General features: G+C 54.8%; 1 protein-coding gene across 1 annotated transcript in view; it reads right to left on the bottom strand.

Moving 5' to 3' along the window:
• EMH_0085940 (uncharacterized protein) overlaps positions 1–221 on the bottom strand; it is a gene marked incomplete at both ends in the record, with an annotated part of 2,489 nt that overhangs the window by 917 nt on the left and 1,351 nt on the right. Inside the window, one exon of the mRNA XM_013500968.1 lies at positions 79–158. Within this exon, the coding sequence (XP_013356422.1) occupies positions 79–158 (80 nt within the window). The remainder of the gene's footprint in view (positions 1–78; positions 159–221) is intronic.

Raw genomic sequence — 221 nt, 5'->3', positions numbered from 1 at the left:
CAGCAGCAGCAGCAGCAGCAGCAGCAGCAGCAGCAGCAGCAGCAGCAGCAGCAGCAGCAGCAGCGAGAGTTTTCTTACCGAGTGCAGCTCTGCGGGCCCCACACCCAGCTGGTCTGCGACCTTCATGAGGGCCACGCTATACATAAAGGGGAGACGGCCTGCAGGTGTAGAGACAGCAGAAGAGACAAAGGAGACAGCTCATATATATATATATATATATA

This window comes from Eimeria mitis, genomic scaffold (genome assembly GCF_000499745.2).
Source record: "Eimeria mitis Houghton genomic scaffold, Emh_scaff6100, whole genome shotgun sequence".
NCBI classification, from domain to species: domain Eukaryota; phylum Apicomplexa; class Conoidasida; order Eucoccidiorida; family Eimeriidae; genus Eimeria; species Eimeria mitis.
This window is presented reverse-complemented; position numbering and strand designations above follow the sequence as displayed.